Source organism: Polypterus senegalus, chromosome 5 (genome assembly GCF_016835505.1).
Source record: "Polypterus senegalus isolate Bchr_013 chromosome 5, ASM1683550v1, whole genome shotgun sequence".
Taxonomy (NCBI): domain Eukaryota; kingdom Metazoa; phylum Chordata; class Cladistia; order Polypteriformes; family Polypteridae; genus Polypterus; species Polypterus senegalus.
In genome coordinates, this window is record NC_053158.1 from 115,735,403 (window position 1) to 115,752,981 (window position 17,579).

The following is a 17,579-nucleotide window of genomic DNA, read 5'->3' on the forward strand; positions in this document are numbered from 1 at the left end:
ATCGTCACAAGATTGAATCAGATGGAGAGGCTAGTTCATTGAAGATCCAGTGTGTTCGCTACATTGATGGAGGAACGTATACATGTCGTGCACAGAATTCTATTGGCAGAGCTAGCACTGCAGCAGCCTTGGTGGTACAGCAACAGAAATCTCAAAGTATAACAAATGCCTCTTCAGAAAAGACAACTTCACTTCTTTCACACTTGCAGAAACGTAGAGAAGAAATGCGCAAAACTGACATTGCTCTTTACTGGTCAACCAATCAAACTGATGATGCCTTATTCTCCTCAGGATCCAACATCAAAACCCCAGAAAGACTGAGCAGCTTGGGATTAAGTCTTTCAGAAGACTATGAACGTGCTGCACTGTTAGCTGATAAACTTCCAAAAGGTGTTTTCACTCGAACCTGTACTGTGACAGAGGGCAAGCATGCCAAGCTGAGCTGTTATGTTACTGGCCATCCTAAACCCCAAATCCTGTGGAAGAAAGATGGGTTTCCAATCAGTGAAAGCCGCAGGCACATGCTGTATGAAGATGAGGAAGAAAATTTCATTCTGAAGATTCTTTACTGCAAACAAAATGACAATGGTCTCTATACTTGCACTGCCTCCAATCTTGCTGGCCAGACATACAGTGCTGTCTTAGTTATTGTCAGAGGTAATGAACATAAACATGCAATATTAATTTCATATTTAATAAGACTCTATTTTGTTTCCCAAAGATTTATTAATGTAAGTAAAGAGAACAAGATTGTCAAGAAACCTAAAAAGGAAGGACCAAACAAAGCAAACAGAAAGTAAATTCTGCTGCTAAAATACTTCTTCATTAAAAGAAGTCTTATCTCAATATACTGCTTGTCTGCTTATCAGATTAAGGCAGGGCAATCTGAAGAATTACCACACTGTACTTCTTTGGCCCCAGCCTTAATCTGTTTTACACTCGGGTAACCATGATAAAATTCTGATTTTACCACCTCATAGTGTGTAGTGATACTGACATGTGGAGAAACTCTATCTTCCTCAGTGAATGATCTTTGGGTTATGGGTGAGGCACAGTCAATTTATAATAGCCCCCACTTCTTGGTTTAATTAGTTGTAGCAAAAGAGATTAGGAGTATTGCATGGTATTTCTGTACTTACTTTAAAACAATATCAACAAAAATAATAAGGCAGTTCCATTGTTTTGGTTGAAATTAAAAGATTACAAGTGAGGACAGCACCCTGCAGGAGGAGAGAATGTGATGAATTTAAATTGAATTAGTATACATTTTAGAACATGTTAACTTGGAAATGTGATAGGGATTTATTGGTGTGCTGAGACAAATGCTCCATTTTTCTTTTCAGGTCAGTGATTGAACACAAAAAGGCAAAAATAATCTACTGTATTGTAGTAGGCCGTGTAGAAAAACATCCATATACAAAATATTGCTCTAAGGCCCAATGAATTCTTCTTATTTAGATTTTTTTTCTGAGGAGACTAAAAAGTTTAATTCACCTAGTTTGTACTTTATTTACTTGGAAGTGAACAACTACACAGCTTTTCAGGCTGAATGATGAAGTGAAGGCACACATGTCAGGTCAAGTCAGGTTGGGGAGCATGCACTGATTCAGTGCATTGCCGCATCTACCACACGACAAAACAGCTTGGGATCATGGTTGGCAACTCCCCAGGCAGACATGCGACCCAGTCCCACCACCCTGATATGACCATCTATCTGCCGCAGCCAGGTATTATGTGGGTATCCCCTTGGTCTGGTCTATGCAGCAGGATAAGATAAGAAGGTTATGTTCCAGCACTGAGTACACTGCACTTTTTAACTTCCTTTATAAGGCTTTATCTGGCCTTAGGACAATGGGGCATCTTTTTTCATTGAGTGATGTTTGTGGGGGTTAGGAGAGTTTCCTGTCAGTGGTGTGAGAGGGTGTGCATATTGTGTCAAAACTTTAACTCACAACTGCTCTGGGCCACACTGTCAAGGCCTTGATTTTGAGTGGTGCGCATGGCTGTGTATGTCGTATCGAAGCACAGTTTTGTGGCTGTCACACGCACCTTCAAATTATTGCTAGCGAGATTGTGTACTTGTTATTTTCAGATGTGTTGCACCTCAGCAAAGTGTGTGGCCAAGCATGTCCTTTGAGATAAGATGCAGCATGAGATTCAGAGGCAAATTTCAGGATCATCATCAGCCGAACTCATGGGTCGCATTGCGTTTGTCACAGCTTAAGTTGTCAGTTTAGACCAAGGTCAAGCTTCAAAGGCCAGGGTTCTCAAGATTGTGTAACAGACAGACAACCCTTATAATAATTTATATAGAGATTCCTAATATTCCAAGATTTGATTTTTATACTCTCTTCTTAACTCAGTCCATCCTTCCCCCTCTAAGTAAGTATATTTTAAAGAAAATTTATTTAGCTGCAATTTGTTCTGAATAAAGTGAAAGATTTGGGGTTTGTTTCCTGCCTTGCACCCTATGGTGGCTGGGATTTACTCCAGCAGACCCCCGTGACCCTGTAGTTAGGATTTAGCGGGTTGGAAAATGGATGGATGGATGGATGGGGTTATTATGGTCAATATTTAAATTTGAATTTTAAATAAATTTTAAAGTGATGATGAGACCATTAATATATTTTTTCTTCATTTTATAGAACCTGTAATTGCATTCAAAAAGAAATTGCAGGATGTGGAAGTGTTGGAGAAAGAGACAGCTGTCCTGCAGTGTGAGGTGCCTGTCCCAAGTACTCTGACCAGCTGGTTCATGGAGGAGACCAGACTCATACAAAGCTCTAAGTACAATATTGAAGAAGATGGGACCCTGCGACGGCTGACTATCCACAATGCTACCACTGATGATGATGCTGTGTACATCTGTGAAATGAATGAGGGTAGCCGCACTGTGGCTGAACTTGCAGTTAAAGGTGAGATTTTAGTATAGAAATTGTAATCACAGATTTTCAATTATTATATTCAAATCAACATATTTTTTTTTCAACTATTCTGCTTTTACAGAAGAGTTCCCTTTCTTCATCTATACAGATAGATTCCTTCTAAACATATGACGGAACAAATAATTTATTGTATCACCCCCAAAGCATATAATATGGCTGAAACAGAGAAAGTCTAAAATAATAAAAGTAGACATCTAAGTTGTTTGCACTATAAACCCCTTGAGACAATCTAGTATACATATTACAAAACAAGACAACCATCGTTCAATATAGAAATTGCAAAATGTTATTCTTGCAATGACTACTAAAACTAAATGTAAAATTATTTAACTTGTCTTATGAGCTTTTTCAGAATTAACTACAGTGTAATTAATTGATATTAAACTTTGCAGCCAATATTAACAAAAGTAGAAAATACAAACATATTAGTAACTTTTCTACTCATAGATAGTACTTCTGAAAATGATTACACAAAGGATTGGGAAGATTTGTTATCAGGCCATGTGCAGCTGTGCAGCTCAGATCACATATTCTATCAAATAGTACAACAACAACAACATTTATTTATATAGCACATTTTCATACAAAAAGTAGCTCAAAGTGCTTTACATAATGAAGAAAATATAATAAAAGACAAAATAAGAAATTAAAATAAGACAACATTAGTTAATATAGAAAAGGAGTAAGGTCCGATAGCCAGGGTGGACAGAAAAAACAAAAAAAAAACTTCAGATGACTGGAGAAAAAAAATAAATCTGCAGGGGTTCCAGGCCACAGGACCGCCAAGTCTCCTCTGGGCATTCTACCTAACATAAATGAAATAGTCCTCTTTGTAGTTAGGGTTCTCACGGAGTCACTTGATGTTGATGGTCATACAGACTTCTGGCTTTTAATCCATCCATCATTGTTGGAACAACACCGGAAAAGGAAACAGAAGAGAGAGTAGGGGTTAGTATAGATTTTAGAGTCACCATGAATAGTTATTATAATGAGTTGGATATACAGAGTATCAAGAGCTGGGTATCAGGAGTAGGAGTTGAGCATTCAAAATTGTTATCAAGGGTTAGAGGGCAATCACTGCAACTGATAAACATAAACATAAATGAATAACACCACTAGATGACGCTCACAAAAACAACCAGACATAAACATCGAAGAAAAACACCACCATTAGCTGACACCAAGACTAATTAGTTTAAACAATTTATTTAACCTGCTGGGCCAAAACAGTGACAATTTAAAAAAAAAAAAACATCACAACATCTTATTCATTGACAGACGTAAATCGATCTACAGAACTCTCTTGTAGGTCTATACTGGCAATTCACTCTTATTTTTACATGGAACATTGGCACATAATACCTACCAATGCTCATCAGTTCTTATTCACCTTGATATTTGATGTTTGAAAAACTATATTGTCTATTTGAGGTGCTTACTTACATATTTTGAATAGTTCTACAAAGTGACCTCATAATCTTTGTTTACTTCATCCTCTTTTGTCATCTCTAAATACTTCCTAATACTGTTATGCCATTTCTATAATGTTAAAAACAAAGTAAAACGTCAAATAAACATTCATTGTGAATTAACCCTGTTGGGGTTACTTATTTAGATTAGGATCAAGAAATAAATAAATGGATGGATGGATAGAATCATTATGCATATCTTTGGGATGAGAGAAGAAATCGGATTACCTGGAGAAATGAAGATAGTGATTGAGGCAGGATTTAAACACAGGACAATGGAGAAATGAGGTTCCAGAAAAGCCCCCCTGTCACTCTTTTGCCTGCCTATTTCACTTTAACATTTATTATTGTGTGGGACCTCTATTGAAGATTAGATTTTCCCACGTCTCAATTGGAATGAAAGCATGAATGTAGGAAGGAATATAACTGTTGCTATGCTAGGTGTCTGTGGGTCATGTCTAAAATATAATGAACTTTATTGTTATCATTTTATTTGAAAAAAATTGTTTCTGCCAAGTTTCATACAAGTTAAGACCTATCACACAATGCATAAAAGGGTTGAATGAATCCATAATCAATATAAGAAACATTTTTATATCTATACTAATAAAAGGCAAAGCCCTCACTGACTGACTGACTCACTCACTGACTCATCACTAATTCTCCAAGTTCCCATGTAGGTAGAAGGCTGAAATTTGGCAGACTCTTTCCTTACAGCTTACTTACAAAAGTTGGGCAGGCTTCATTTCGAAATTCTACGCGTAATGGTCATAACTGGAAGCTATTTTTCTCCATATACTGTAATGGAGTTGAGCTGGATGGCCGTGGGGGGCGGGGTTTCGTGTGACATCATCACGCCTCCCACGTAATCACGTGAACTGACTATCAACGCAGTACGTAGAAAACCAGGAAGAGCTCCAAAAACCGCTGAAGAAAACATGCATTATATAATTGAGAAGGCAGCGAAACAATAAGAAGCGAGCGACTGACATTTACAACCATATTCATGAGTGCTGCTACTTCGGAAACAAAGCACGGTGTAAACTTCATGTTTAAATTAAGTTCATAGACAGGTTGCCGCTGGTGTTTGTCATGCCCACGGGTAATGCGGGATACAAGTTTAATGATAGGACGCAGGATATAAACGAGAGTTTTGATCACTTTGTAACTAAGTTAAAATTGCAGGTGAAGGGCTGTGCTTATGCAAATTCTGAGAGACTGTATTTGTGGGGGATTGACAGTTAAGGCGGGTGGGGGAGTCACGTCCCCTCCCATTCACCTCATTTCACTCTGAGCTGAGCTCCACGGCTAACGCCGTCTTCCGAAGCAACTTCGTCACACTGCCACCAAATACTCACAGAAAAATCCACAAGTTAATACACACCCTGTCTCTAGAGTTTCTCCACACTCAATGTATTCCTCGTGTCCCCTTTATACCCTCTGATCTCCCATTTCAATTCAGATGCCTCCAATTTCCAGTAAGGCTCTGCTGCGTGATGACAAGTAATAAGTCTCAGGGACAGACCCTACAAAACGATGCCATTGATTTCAGGCAAGATTGCTTTTCTCCTGACAACTATACTTGCATTCTCAAAAGTGACCTCGCAGCTTCGTCATATTACAACCGGAGTGCAGCCAGAAACTTTTAAGTGCCGGGTCTTACTTAACATTAAATTAAGCTGTGGACATCACAACATCACACAAGAGAGCAGCTCATGTGAACTTACTGAACGCAGTACGAGTGATCACTTCCATGCATCAAACCTGTTCAAAAAACGCATTACACAATTGACAAGGTGATGGCTTTATATGGCTTTCATTTATAAAGCAGCAGAGAGGCCGTGTGAAGGCAACTACACAAAAAAACAGCAGAGCGCCACACTCTGAATGTATTCCTGGCATCACCGTTATACCCCCTGATCTCCCATTTCAATTGAAATGCCTCAAATTTCCAGTAAGGCTCTGCTTCGCGATGACAATTAATAAGTTTCAGGGACACACCCTACAAAAGCTTGCCATTGACTTGAGGCAACATTGCTTTCCTCCTGGACAAAACTATACGTTGCATTCTCAAAAGTAATATACTATATATATATATATATATATATATATATATATATATATATATATATATATATATATATACACACACACATACCCTGATCTACATACTGTCAAATAAATGAACCACACACCCTAGCGCAACATGAGAGGCTTCGCCTTTAGTGCTGACGTCTGAGGTTCGATTCGAGAGTGGGTGCAGTGAGTGGTACTGCCTGATGAGCCCATCAGGCAGTTGGATTTAGTCTTTAAATTTCTATGGTGAAGAAAAATTTATGCAATGATGATTAAATTTAACTTTCATTCCTACTAAACATATTTCTGTTGACCAAATAAAAATTACTTATATTTAAAATTTAAATAGAACTTGAACAAATACGATAGTTCATAATACCCACGCAGTGCACGTAAGAGTAGGAGTCATCCGTTTTAACAAGCAGCGTATTGCACTGATACGAAATAGCCTGCCCATTTAATTATTAATATATATAAATGTTTTTCATATAAAGACCATCAAAAAACATAATCACAAACAAAACCTTGCACAATACCTTGTTGAGCTCTGTAGGTCTTACTGTTTCGTTGAAGGACATGAGTGTGGCAGATTCACTGGCAGGATGGCACCCAACCTCTTGCTGTATCCATCTTTCGCCTTTACACCTTGTGCAGCAGCGTGGACGTTTCTTATGGGGAGGGCTTCTGTTCTCTTTCTCCTATGTAGAACCCTCATCCTCATCTGAGTTCACCTTTGTTATAGAACGTCCTTATTTGAAAGCAGCAGTGTCAGATTGGGGGGAGTGTGAACATGACTGAGAGAATAAAACCGAATATATATATAAAAAAAAAGGTAACTTTTACAAGTACCATAAATTTACACCAAATGTTACAGACTGATGAATATATATCAAATGAATATATTCCAATAAAAGCAAAGGTAAAACACACAGCAGGAAGCAGTGCTATAAAAACTCACATGTCATGGCTCATCCTTCTTAAAGCTGATGTCTCCTCTGCTAAACCCGATAGAATTCTGCAGACAGAGGAGATGTCCTACTAAAAGGCACAACCAACCCTTTTAACTGGTTAAGGCTCCTGCTGCCATCACAGGCTCCTGGAAGGGTCCACTACTGAGCTTTGCTCCTCTGACTCCCGCTGTCATTTCTCAGACTTACGAGGGATCCCTTGCCAAGCTCAGTTACGCTTCTAAAATCACTCAGCAGGAGTGACCCTTCAGTCCCCTCTTGAGTGCTGGCCATATACTTCTTTTCTGGGACTCTTCCCAACTGACTGCCTCCATTCTCTCACACCATCTCTGAACTCTGGATCCTTCCTTCTTTCTCCCATCTCTTTAACCCCTGTGTCTCTCTTTTTCTTTCTGTCCTCCTCTCTTTGACATTCATGCTCATTTTATATCCTGGCTGATTGGGTGCAGGTGCGATAGTCTGCTTCCTCCAAGGCATGAATGAGATACCTGACTGATGTGCTTACATTTTAACATGACTGCCCGATCAGCCAAGCACCCTAATCAATCCTGGAGTGAAGCACATACCTGGCCACGGACCTCTTATAACACATATATAGGGTGGTCCAGGTCTAATTATGCAATTTTCATTACGCTATAACTTATTAAGTTTATTACATAGAAAATCACGTGAAAAATCCTGGACCATTGAAGTGTGTGAACTGACGACATGAAGAATCACCTTCGCGACGAACTGGAATCATCCCTACATAAATCAAAGTCATCTAGACGATCTCGATCTGTATAACTAGATCTGGACCACCCTGTATACAGATTAAAAAAAAAAAGTTGAAGTGTTTTCGACTTTGAGACATTATATCCTTTTATAGGGTGTTCAACGTATTTCTGAGGAATTGTTTAAACTGGGAACTGTTTTCTCAGCAGGCTGTGTAGGACACTGAGATAGACCTGAAGGGATACACATCAGCTGTTCTTTTCTAAATCTATAGCTGTAAGGATAATGTCACTATGGAGAAGAAGATAAAAAAATTTCCAAATACAAAACCATGGATGATCAAAGAGGTGAAACACCTACTAAAAGAATGTAAACAGGCATTTAAATTGGGACATCCCATAGCCTCTACAGTGTTGCCAGATCAAACCTGAAAATATGTTTAAAAGTGGCCAACAACATCTACAGGATAGTTGTGGAAGATCATTTTTTACAGCATGGATATCAGTCAAGTCAAGTTGGGGAGCATGCACTGGTACAGTGCATTGCTGCACCCAACACAAGATGAAGCAGCTCAGGATGCCAGTTGGCAACCCCCCAGGTAGACACGCGGTTTAGCCCCACCCTCTGGAAATGACCTTCTATACACCACAGCCAGGTGTTATGTGGACGATCTCTTGGCCTTGTCCAGCCACTCGGGTCCCCAAAAGAGGATCCTGCGAGCTGGATCACCCTCTGGGAATCGCACCACATGGTCATAGGGCCGTAACTGACACTCCCTCACAATGCAGGTAATGTACCTCATTTGGGACTTCATAAGCAGCTGCTTGTTCAACACAAAATCAAACCAGCGATACCCAAGAATTCTCCGAAGGGACACAGTGCCAAACGAGCCTAGTCTTCGTCTCAGGTCACTGGATAGCGTCTATGTCTCACAACCATATAGCAAGACAGGAAGCACCAGAACTTCGTCCTTTTGCATAAATATCGGGAGTGCCACACACCCTTTTCCTCATATAACCTCAATAACCTCATGACCCCCCATGCTCTCCAAGTCTATCTACTGACTTCATAGGAAGAGTCACCAGAGACGTGAATGTCACTGCCAAGGTAAGTAAACCTCTCGACAAGGTCGACACTTTCTCTGCAGACAGACACATTGCTGATGGCTCTGCCTAAGAGGTCATTAAAAGCCTGGACCTTGGTTTCTGTCCAGGACACTAGCAAGCCCAGACACTCAGACTCCTCGCTCAGTCTCTCGAGAGCCCCAATTAGAGCTTCCATTGACTCCACGAAGATCACAGCATCATCAGCAAATCTTTCTTCACAAACAGATGCCCCAAAGCCGTTGGACCCCACAACATTGCCCAACACCTAGTTCATAAAAGCATTGAATAGAGCAGGAGCAAGAACACACCCCTGATGAACCCCAGAATCAACTGGAAAAAACACAGAGGTTCTGCCTCCACTCTGCACAGCACTCACAGTACCAGTGTACAGGCAAGTCATGATATCCAGCAACATTGAGAGGATCCTGCTAACACTCAGGATGTCCCACAGGACAGCTCAATCAACTGAGTGAAACCCTTTAAGAAAATCAACAAAGGCTGCAAAGAAACTCTGCCGATTATTTATGTTTGTGGTACATGAGAACCCTCAGTGCCAGGATGCGGTCGATAATAGACTTCTTAGGTGTAAAACCAGACTGCTCCAGTCGCTGGTAGTTGAGCAAGTGATCACAGATCCTATTGAGGACAACCCTAGCAAGGACCTTACCGAGAGCAGTGTTATCCTCTTGTAGTTGCCGTAATCCAGGCAATCACCCTTCCCTTTCCAGATAGGGACGACAAGTCCCGTTTTCCAGTCAGTTGCCAAATGGAAGCAAAGATTGCTTGCAATGCCAGGAGGACAGCCTTACCACCAGCCCCAGTCACATCGGATACCACAGATCCCTGCAGGCTTGCCTTCCCTCAGCTGGTTTACCACCTGTGCAATCTCAGTGAGATTGGGTTCTTCACAGCTAATTGGAGGACCAGCCTCAAGAACCTTGGACCCAGAGATATCCAACATCCTAGCTGGAGGATCAGCTTTGAACAGCTACTTAAAGTAGCCAGCACAGAGGGTCACAACTGCAGTGTCATCCGTAAGCACCGTTCCATCAGCCGTCCTGACTACGACTCTCCGATGAACAGATTTGGATGTGTGTGATGCTTTGATTCCTCTGTAAGCAGGACATGGGTCGCTAGACCACAGATGGTGTGTCACTTGTTCACAGATTCCTCTAACAAACACCTCCTTATCTTCCCTTGGAGCCCTCGCAGCCGTCCTTCTCAGTGCCCAGTACAGACTAGAGGTGCCATCAAGCCATGCGTTCTGACTCCTCTCGATGATAACCAGGGTTCCCTGTGAGATGAAACATTTCCTTCCAGGAACACCGGTAACACCAACACAATCCTGACCAACCTTCAGGATCTTGTCACAGAAGGTCTCCCACATCACATTAGGATCGGCACAAGCTCCTCACACAAACTGCGTGCAAACTCGTTTGAAACAGTCTGGTCCTAGACCATGTCTTAGATACCAGGGTTATGTGGAAAAGCATTACATAGTGCTATTCCCTACCACAAAGGCTGTCCTGTCTCTCCCCATAGTGATGTCACATTGGCCAACACATTTTTTTTCCTGCTTTGAATATACTGTAGTAACCTTACTCCACCTGGAAATATTCTAGCCACAGAGGATGCCAAGTCTCCCACATTCTGACTGAGTGTATCCTCTCTCTCTCAGGCTCCCCTCTGCGTTGTGATTTATTTATTAATGTAGATGTGAGATAGAGGCCACATAATCATTTGTTCCACTCTTCTGCGAGTTTATTTCTTTCACTGCAATACAGAATATGAACAGGGTTTCATCACCTGCATGCTCTTACAGCGGCTGACCCTGAACTGATCAAACAAACTTTTAAGACATTACTTAAAATTAATACCTGCAATACAGAATATGAACAGGGTCTCATCACTCATCACAGAACAAGACATAAGAAATTGAAACATTATGTGAAAAGAAAACTTAAAAGAAAAGGAAACCCTCACTTTATAGTGGCCATCACAGAGCCAAGAGCTTGCTCAATCTCACTCGCCTTTCCTTTGGAAAGCCCCACCCACACAGCAGAGATGTTGATGCCAACCACCTCACAGTTCTGCAATGGCACCGTTTTCCAATAAGATGAAAAGATAAACCTTAAAGAAAGCATCCCTTGCTTTTTATTAGCCCATACAATCTAATAAAAATAATAAAAAAAAATAACTATATACACTGGATGATCATAAATGGAATGCTAATTAACCTCCATTACGTAAGCATGTAGAATGGATGGCACATGCTGCAGAGTGTCAATTCATTTAAAACTGCTGGACTGGACAAAGTTTCAGGACACGTGCTTAGAAACTGTGTTGAGCAGCTTGCTGAAGTATTTACATACAGTATATCTTTAATCTCTCCTTGATGATGGAAATGGCTCCTGCATGCCTTAAGTCAGCAATGCCGATAATAATGAAGTGCTTTGAAAGACTGGTTCTCTCTTACATTAAAGCCAACATCCCCACCTCCCTGGACTCATATCAATTGCATATAGAGGCAATAGATCTACAGAGGATGCCATGTCTCTAGCTCTGCACACAGCCCTAACTCATCAAGAAGGACATAGCACATACATCAGGATGCTATTTGTAGACTATAGCTCTGATTTCAATACTGTTGTTCCCCCTATGACTCATCCATAAACTGCACCAGTTGGGCCACAGCATACATACCATTACGTAATTGGATTCTCGGCTTCCTGTCAGAACACCATCAGGTGGTATGGCTGGGTCCCCATTTCTCCTCCACCATAACCCTGAACACAGGCACACCACATGGCTATGTACTGAGCCCCATTCTGTACTCCCTCTTCACTCACGATTGTGTACCTGCATATTCCGTGTTTCCCTGAAAATAAGACTGGGTCTTATATTAATTTTTGCTCCAAAAGATGCACTAGGGCTTGTTTTCAGGAGATGTCATATATTTATTCATGTACAACAATATACATTTATCCAAATACAGTCATGTCATCTTCTGGAATATCGTCATAACTCCTCACATTCAAACCCTGAATTCCAGCCTGAATTTCTTGCTACTCTAGCCGCTTTGCAGATCGATATGCCTGCTTCGATGTTTGATGAATGATTTGATGTGGTGAAGCAAAATGCCAAAATACAAATGTATTCATGTTGCCTTTATCTTCAAGTGTCGCATATTCCTCAAAGTAATGACGCAATATATTTTAAAAATCTCACATACCATCTTCTTGTGCCATCTTTTTTTTTCTTGTACCTTTACAATACCATCAGAATGTATGGTGGCGTATTTGAGCCTCAGAGAAAAAAAATAAAAACATAATGAAAAGGTCTATTTTGTGATTAAAGTGGAAATTTCAGCTTTAAACTCGAAATGTCCTCTTTAATCCTGTAGTTTACTTTGTCATTAAAGTAGATCATTGTAAATGTCATCTCAGTTGTTAATCGCAACACACTTCTGGGGTTTCCTCCTGACCTGACAGCAGCAGCAAAACAGCAATAGATTGCCACACAGAACACATTAAATTTATAATATTCCAGCTCTCTGCACATTTAGAATTCTTAGATCTATACTTGATATCACTTTCATGATGAAATGAAATAAAATATATATGTTACATTTTACAGATAAATTGATAACTTTGTTTAAATAATGACTACTGTTAATAGTTACACATAAGGGGTGGCACGATGGCAGTGTGGTAGTGCTGCTGTCTCTCAGGGAGTCACATCCCTTGTGACCCCTGCCTGGAGTTTGCATGTTTTCCTGATGGGTTTCCACAGTGTGCTCAGTTTTCCATCCAAAGACATGAAGGTTTGAGGATTTGGTGACACTAAAATGACACTAATGCGTGCGTGTGTTTGTGTTCACCTTGCAATGAGCTGATGCCCCGTTCAGGGATTTTGTTTCTGTATTGTGCCGATGCTGCTGGAATGGGCGCATCCCCGAATTGATGGATGTAATCATTAAACATCCTTCTCAGAGATATTGTGGCAAGGTGTCCTTGGAATTTAATGGATGTTTAGGGCACACAAGTCACATTGCGTGAAGTATAAACATTGCCTTAGGTGCCTTACTTTTCAGCTGATGATCTTGACTAGGGCTTATATTACAGAGAGGCCTAAAAATCATGCTAAGGCTTATTTTCCAAGTAGGTTTTATTTTCGGGGAAACATGGTACTACCTGTACCATCATATAATGCTGCTGATCAGAAACCTCTACAGTGGGTTTTGTCAAGAGTGCAGAGGATTTTTGGGGTTCAGCTTTGAGCCCTGGAGGACATCTACAGTATAGGACATGGTGTCTCAGGAATGCTACTAACATGCCATTGTCTGTCTGAATTTCTTCCATCCTTCAAATGCTACAGTGCCTTTCATTCACAGACCTCGAGGTTCAGGGTCAGTTTCATTCCAATAGTTATAAACACACTCAGTCAGTCCATTAAGTGCTACCAGTATAGCACTTTGCACTATATGTAAATGCACATTTTACTCATGTTATTGAATATTTTCTATTGTTGTATTATGCTATTTTTGTCATTTTATGGGTAGATTGCCTTGTGGAGGAGTTGCATATTGGATCTCATTGTACTGTGTACAATGACAATAAAGAAATTAAATTCAGTTCAATTCAATACTTGGTAACATGAATAGGAATGATCCCTAAAAGCTTAGACCAAAAGGGCTAAACACTAACCTAAACCTCAACCACAAGGAATCCTTGTGATTTTTAAATGCAAACCTCACAAAACAATAACTTAGCAACTACTAAGAAATGAATCCCTAAAAAGAAACATTCTTATAAAAGCAAACAAACTCTAGCACAAAACACCTTGTCCCAGAAAATGGTTTGATCAGAGAGCCATCAAAGCTACCCTAATAAAAAATGTCATCACTTTTAAAAACTGAAAATAGAGATTGTATTCAGTTTACAAGCCACAAATTTTCTTTCTAACATTTTGTCTTTATTGTACTTAGGCAAAATTACCAGGAAACTTCCGAGGAGAACTGCACTGCCTCTGAGTGATACTGCCATTTTTTCTGTGGAGCTGGAGGATGAAGGCACTACCAGCTATTGGACAAGGAATGGCATACAGCTGAAGAAAGATGAGAGAATCTCTATAACATCTTTAGGCAAGCAATACACATTGACAATCAGAGACTGCCGACCGGAGGACTCAGGGGAAATTGCTTTCATCTCTTGTGACTGCAGGACCTCTACCCAATTCTCTGTTACCGGTATGCTGGTGTTTTATTTAAGACTTTCAAAGATTACTGGTTATTTTCACATCATGCATAGCTTTTGTTTTGATGTATTAGATATATTTGTGTTATTTGAAAACTGTTTTTCCACAGAATCGCACATATTACACAATTAAGACATGGACGTTTTCTTAAAATACCTGAATTCTTGTCACCCAGGTTTAGTACACAAAAGTTCACTATGCACTTGTTGTTAACCTAAAGAATAACTCTTAAATTCATATATCCCTGAGTATGTCTATTAGTGTTAGTTGCTGGTCTCTCAATCATGACAAACAGCACATACAGTACATCAGATGTACCATAACACTGGAGAGATGAACCTTGGATATAAATTTTGGTTGATGCTTTAATAGCAATACATACAAGCTGTAGAGACATCTTAGTTCTACCCAATAACTCACACAAGCTGTTAGAGAAAATGGAAGAGGCTAAAAGCAGAGACTGCCATGTTAAACATGCAGATAGAATGGGTGATGTTTATTTCTCTTAACAATATGATACAAATTAATAGTATTACATAATAAATTTGAAAATTGAAAGCAATGATTACATAATATATTCCAGCTTAAGAAGTCAAAAATAAACAGCATTTAAGCTTTAACCAAATTTCTGTAGGTTGTAAATGCCTTCAAGCTCCACAATTTTGTCTACATTTCACCTATACTAGTTAGTTATATTTGACTAATTAACTATACTAATGAAGATAAGAATGATCAGAATTTAAAAAGGCATCTATATAGTGGCATCTAATGGAATGAAACAGATATATAACAAGACTGATCGGATTAGATCTATTCAGTACTTTCAAGTAGTTACTATGATTTCTTAATTTTGTATGTATGCAAAATTATTACTATTTCCTTGTTTTTATTGTATAATTTCATTGTTTTGTTTATTACAGCTACTGCCTTCTTGTAGATTGCTTTTGGTTTGGGTGGCCATTTGGTGGATAGCAATACATCCCTGATGCCATCACATGATGATAGGAAGTCGCATGTTATAATGTTAGTTCTAGAAAGTATGTAAGGAGACTGTGTGCTCCTTTTGGTGTCTAAGATTTTAGATTCCCAAAACAAACAACTTTTTGTGGTGTTAGGAGTTATCTTTCAGAGGAGTATTTATTTCTTCTTCCATTTTACATTTTTATTTTGGGTTTAGTTCACTTGCTGTTTTGTTTAATGGTTTTGATTTCAGTTATTCCACTGATTACAACTTTGGCCTTACTATCTCCTGGCCCTTCCTGAAAGAAACCAAAATGTATATACTGCTTTCATACTAAACATGACAGCTGTCGAGGCAACAAAATGAAAATTGAATAAAAATGTCCCTATTATTCAAATTAATGCAGAATTATATGATGTAATGAGATTAATCTTGGTAAAGCTCCTTCACACATTGATTAACTTTTAATGTTCTGTTATTTTTGCAGTTACTCTTAGTTTAATTTTTTTACTTATTCTTGCAGTAAATAAATTTATTATTAGAATAGCATGGAGAGAACATGTAAACTCAACACAGGGAGGACCCAGGAAGCGAACCCAGGTCTACTAGCTACGAGACAGCAGTGCTACCACTGCGCCACAGTGCCACTCTTCATGAGAAACATTTCTTTTAATATGTATACTATTGTCAGGTGGAAAAATAGTATACATAAAACAACTCCTAAATTGCACGCTGATTCAGTAAACTGTGTTAAAAAGTTGTTGTGGTTTTCATCATAGCCTCAAATAAATAATATTTCTGTCTTTTCTATATTGAGATAGAAGTAGTTCTTTTCAATCCAGTCCTCTAACTCACTGAAACAATTAGTAAGATAACATCAGAGGAACATCATTTGGTGTGAACGAATGATATAGTGGGAGTCATCTGCATTAGAGTGAAAATTAATTTTATGTTTTCTAACGATAATTTTCAATGGAACCATGTTAAGTGCAAATAGAAAAGGTCCAAATACTGAGCAGTGCTGGACCCCATGTTTAACTTATGAGTATAATGATGGAGTACTGTCAGCAAATTTTTACACATATTGAAATCGATTAGGTGAATATTAACTACAAGCAAGGACAGTATCTGTGATCCCAAAAGATTCTTCCAGATTATGGAATAGAATACAGTAGTCTATAGTGTCAAACGCCAAGCTTAAATCAAGTAACATAATTACTGTAGAATGCCATTTACAACACAGGTTAGTACCACTTTTGTACTGTGCCCAGTGTGAAAGCTGGACTGAAATTCCTCCGATAAATTGTGATGTGTACTGTATGGTGAGGTTGAAGCTATGTGGCAACTATGTTATCAAGTATTTTAGAAAGAAAGTCTATATTTTAAATATATTTGTTATCTACAATACTTTTCTTTAAACCAATAATGAGTAGTGAGTAATTTATAACACCATGGCCTGTTTTAAAAATTATTTTCAGGTTCCCCTAACACTTTTGATTTTGTGGCTTTCTTCATGTCCAAAAAGTTAAATAGGGAGTCCAGAATCAATAAAACTGTGTTTGTGTGAGGCAGTATTCAAGCAAACTGACTACTTGAATGATATAATTTTAAGGTTGTAATTTAATTGTGAAAATCAGTGAAACAAATACATTTTAGAGTTTCCAAAAGTGACTCTGATTGTGTTGCATCACACAAATGCAAGCCATATACATGCACCAAAATCTAATTCTATAGGACACTAATGTCATGCCTAATAAATAACATACTTTTGACAGAATATTTTCAAAACAGCTGTCAATTATCATGAATATCCCTCTCATTAGCTTGTATAGAGTATGACATGAGAGCCAATTTAAGAAATTGATGGATATAATCATATTTTGAGGCAAAAAGTACATTATATATTTTATTGTATCTGTAAAATAACAAAAAAGTTGAATCAATGCATTTCATATTCATACTTGTTAGTTACTTTGCTTCCATACATCTTCTAATTTTGAGGCATTTGCTGCATAAATAATAGATTACTGAAGTGAACAATATATTATTGGCTGTTTTCTAAATTGGAATGGCTCCCATTCACA

The 17,579-nt window shown here is 38.9% G+C and overlaps 1 protein-coding gene across 8 annotated transcripts in view; it reads left to right on the plus strand.

Annotated features, from left to right (window-relative positions):
• Nucleotides 1-17,579, plus strand: part of obscnb (obscurin, cytoskeletal calmodulin and titin-interacting RhoGEF b) — a 571,330-nt gene that overhangs the window by 63,070 nt on the left and 490,681 nt on the right. For all 8 annotated transcript variants that reach the window (XM_039753252.1, XM_039753258.1, XM_039753256.1 and 5 more), the window contains exons 2-4: nucleotides 1-657; nucleotides 2,646-2,915; nucleotides 14,266-14,526. The exon at nucleotides 1-657 is cut by the window's left edge and continues 470 nt beyond it. In XM_039753252.1, coding sequence (XP_039609186.1) covers nucleotides 1-657; nucleotides 2,646-2,915; nucleotides 14,266-14,526 — 1,188 coding nt within the window. The remainder of the gene's footprint in view (nucleotides 658-2,645; nucleotides 2,916-14,265; nucleotides 14,527-17,579) is intronic.